Source organism: Propithecus coquereli, unplaced genomic scaffold (genome assembly GCF_000956105.1).
Source record: "Propithecus coquereli isolate 6110/MARCELLA unplaced genomic scaffold, Pcoq_1.0 Scaffold116, whole genome shotgun sequence".
Taxonomy (NCBI): Eukaryota; Metazoa; Chordata; class Mammalia; order Primates; family Indriidae; genus Propithecus; species Propithecus coquereli.
In genome coordinates, this window is record NW_012135636.1 from 4,516,402 (window position 1) to 4,519,823 (window position 3,422).

Below are 3,422 nucleotides of genomic sequence, written 5' to 3' on the forward strand. Positions count from 1 at the left end.
TTTCAAAATTGCATCATAATCATTTCAATGCCTGTTTTTCTCTGTACTGTAAGCTAGTGAAATGGATGGTTGACTGGTTTGAAAAATGAGTATTATATGAATAAATACTTCAGGATACTTTTTTTGCTTTAGTCAGATGATCCAGATGGTTACAGTACTTTAATCTTGGCCATCTAAATTGTTATTGCCCTTTGCTGGTTGTTGTATGGAGTTGGCAAAAGTTAGGTTCCCTATTGCTACTAACTGTATTCTCAAATCAATTTTTTTTGATTTTAAAGGAAGAAACTTTTCATTTTGAAATAATTAGAGATTCACAGGAAATTGCAAAAAGAGTACAGAGGTCTCATGTACCCTTCACTCATTTTCATCCAATGGTAGTTCTGTCTTTCGTGTCCTTTCTCTTTTCTCTCCCCAGCCTCTTGTATAATTAACAAATATATTAAGGAGGAAAAGGTGTGATTTTTAAAAAAATTTTTCCCAGATAGCATTAATATGTTGGAAGGAAATTACATTACCAAAGTATTAATAATATAAAGTTCTGTTTGTACTTTTTCACTTCTGCTTTATCATATAAGAAATAATTCTTTTTCTAATAGAGAAAACTCATATTATTTTAATTTGGGTTATAATTCCACTCATATTTTGGATGCTGTAAGAATCCAAGAATAGTTAAGACTGTGGTCTGTGTTTAAGTGAATACTGAATCCTTATGGGAACTCTATTCTTGGAGTTAGTGCCGAAGAACCTTGTTAAATGATGTGGTACTTCAGTGCTTTTGTTGTTTAGCTTCTTGGGAGCAGGTCCAAGGCCATTCTGCCTTATACCAACTTCTTTATTCTAGCAAGAGGGACTATAACGCCCTGCCTGGGTTGAATGAACTAGTAAAATCATTTGGTTGTATGTTATGGTATTGTACTATTTTCCGAAATCATTGTTATGCTTTTGTTTTTCACTGTAGATGATCGGCCAAAAGGAACTTTGAAGAAACTGATTCATGCTGCTAAGGTTTGCATTATTATATAAATACAAAGAATATGGAGGAAGAAATAGAACACAGGTTAAACCCATGTGTCCTTAGTAACTATTTAAAAAGTCCATTTTATTATTCCCTTATATGCATATTTAAGAAGTGATCAGAATGTTCTTATCAATTGTTTTTTATTTTAAAAATAACTTTAGAAATTCATATAGTTTTTAGAATTTGTCAAAATAAAAATTTTTAAGTTCTGCATTTTTCAGATAAGGAATTATATAAAATGGTTATATTTTATCTCATACTTCCCTTGATGCTTTCTTTTTCTTGTAGTTTCAATATTTTCTTATCCTTTGTGCCCCACATCCTATTTTGAGAAGTAAATACTAGGTTCATTTTCTTTTGGTTTATTCCTTCTCTTTTCCACCTTAGTAGTGGTATCCTGATCTTGGCTGATCTATGTGAAATCTTAGTAATGTAGTTTGAAGGCTGCTTTAATCAAAACTTGTGTTGAAAGTAGATAGAATGAAAATAGCATCCAGTGAAAAGCATTCACTGCTTTTCTCTGTCGGTTCTGTGATTTACAACTATTAATGACTTCTAAGATGGAAGCTGCGTTATTGGTTTCTGCATTCTAGGTGATAATTTCATCAAAGTGATAAATTAGCTTCAAAAGAGTTGGGTGGCATAGTGAGGGTTTTTTTTTCCCCCCCGTATAATTAATTAATGTTGCTTTTTTCCTCCTTCTATTCTTTAAAGTTAAATGCTTCTTTAAAAACCCTGGAAGGAGAAAGAAACCAAATTTACACTCAGTTATCTGAAGTAGATAAAACAAAGGAAGAACTTACAGGTGGGTAATACTTTTAAAGTTTTTCTAAGTGAATGTATCTCCTTATAGAGAGTGGTACCATTAATTGAATTAATTTGGGGAAGATCCAATTTGATGTTTTTTTTTTTTACTTTTGCTTTTGTTGGCTATTTGTGAAAAATTAGTCCTGATTTGTTGTAGTTGTTGGTAAAGCTGTATCAGTTTCCGTTATATTTATGTGAAATTAAAATTATGAAATTATTTTTGAGAACATGAAACTATTTGAGTTCCAGGTGTATGTTTAATATGGTTTTAGATGTTAAAAACAAGCAAATCAAAACTTATTTTTTTAATCTTTGTTAATTGCAGAGTTGATCTACTTGCAGTGTGGTTTGTTCCTTTAATGTACATACATAGCATATTAGCACATGCAGGAATGATGTCAGACCTATAGAAGTTTTTTTTCTTTTTTTTTTTTTTTTCTCTTCAACCCCTCTCCCTCCTGAAGTTTTTGTTTTTATTGAAAACATTTCTCGGCTGGAAGTGTTGGCTCATGCCTGTTTTCCCAGCGCTTTGGTAGGCCAAGGCAGGAGGATTGCCTGAGGCCAGGACTTCGGCGTTAGCCTGGGTGACATAGTGAGACCCTATCTCTACAAAAAAATTAAAAAACTCTCTGGGCATGGTGGTGCATGCCTGTAGTCACAGCTATTTGGGAGGCTAAGGCAGGCAGATTGATTGAGCCTAGGAGTTTGAGGTTACAGTGAGCTATGATTGTGCCACCGCACTCCAGCCTGGGCAGCAGAGTGAGACCCTGTCTTCAAAAAAAAAAAAAAGAAAGGAAGAAAATATTTCTGTTTATTTTGCTAATAGTGTTTGTATTTCCAAAACAATAAAATCTGTCACTGTGTTTGAAATCTTTTAAAGTTGGGATAAATGACATCTCATTTTGTAAAAAAGTAAACAAATTCACCATATACATTTGCATCAAAAAAGACTGGAAGGGTATATTCAAATGTCAACAATGATTATCTTTGCATATGAGATTATGGGTAGATTTTAATTTTCTTTTTATTTATCTGTATTTTTAAAAACTTCCACAATAAGTGAACCACATTTATAATAAAACATTGTCTTGAAAGGTTGAGCCACTGAAGATGAAGGTTATTAAAAAATTATCATAGTCCTACTCACATGATTTTGGTAATTGGTTAATAATTTTAGTAATTGGATTTTAAAAAACATTAGTATTAACTTAAAAGTTGCTTTATTTAAAGCACAATATCAAAAGTCATGGAGATTCACAGAAGAAAAGATATGAAGCTTGCTTTTAAGAAGCTGTATTTTAGTATATTAACAGATTTTTGGTGAAAAAATGTGTAGAAACTGCCAGAGTAGTAAGGAATTTACTCACCAGTTACCCCATTCCTTAATAGAATTTCTGGGCAAGTCTTTATTTTTTTTCCTATATTTAGAGACCCTATGTGTGCTGCTACTCTTCTTCCAAATCTAACTTTCTTCTTTTTTTAAAAAAAAATACTGTTTTTTGTAGAGATGGGGTCTCGCTATGTTGCCCAGGCTGGTCTTGAACTTCTGGCCTCAAGTGATCCTCCTGCCTTGGCCTCCCAAAGTGTTAGGATAACA

The 3,422-nt window shown here is 32.6% G+C and overlaps 1 protein-coding gene across 1 annotated transcript in view; it reads left to right on the forward strand.

Moving 5' to 3' along the window:
- Positions 1 to 3,422, forward strand: part of CTAGE5 (CTAGE family, member 5) — a 94,272-nt gene that overhangs the window by 40,205 nt on the left and 50,645 nt on the right. Inside the window, exons 12-13 of the mRNA XM_012658019.1 lie at positions 959 to 1,005; positions 1,733 to 1,823. Coding sequence (XP_012513473.1) covers positions 959 to 1,005; positions 1,733 to 1,823 — 138 coding nt within the window. The remainder of the gene's footprint in view (positions 1 to 958; positions 1,006 to 1,732; positions 1,824 to 3,422) is intronic.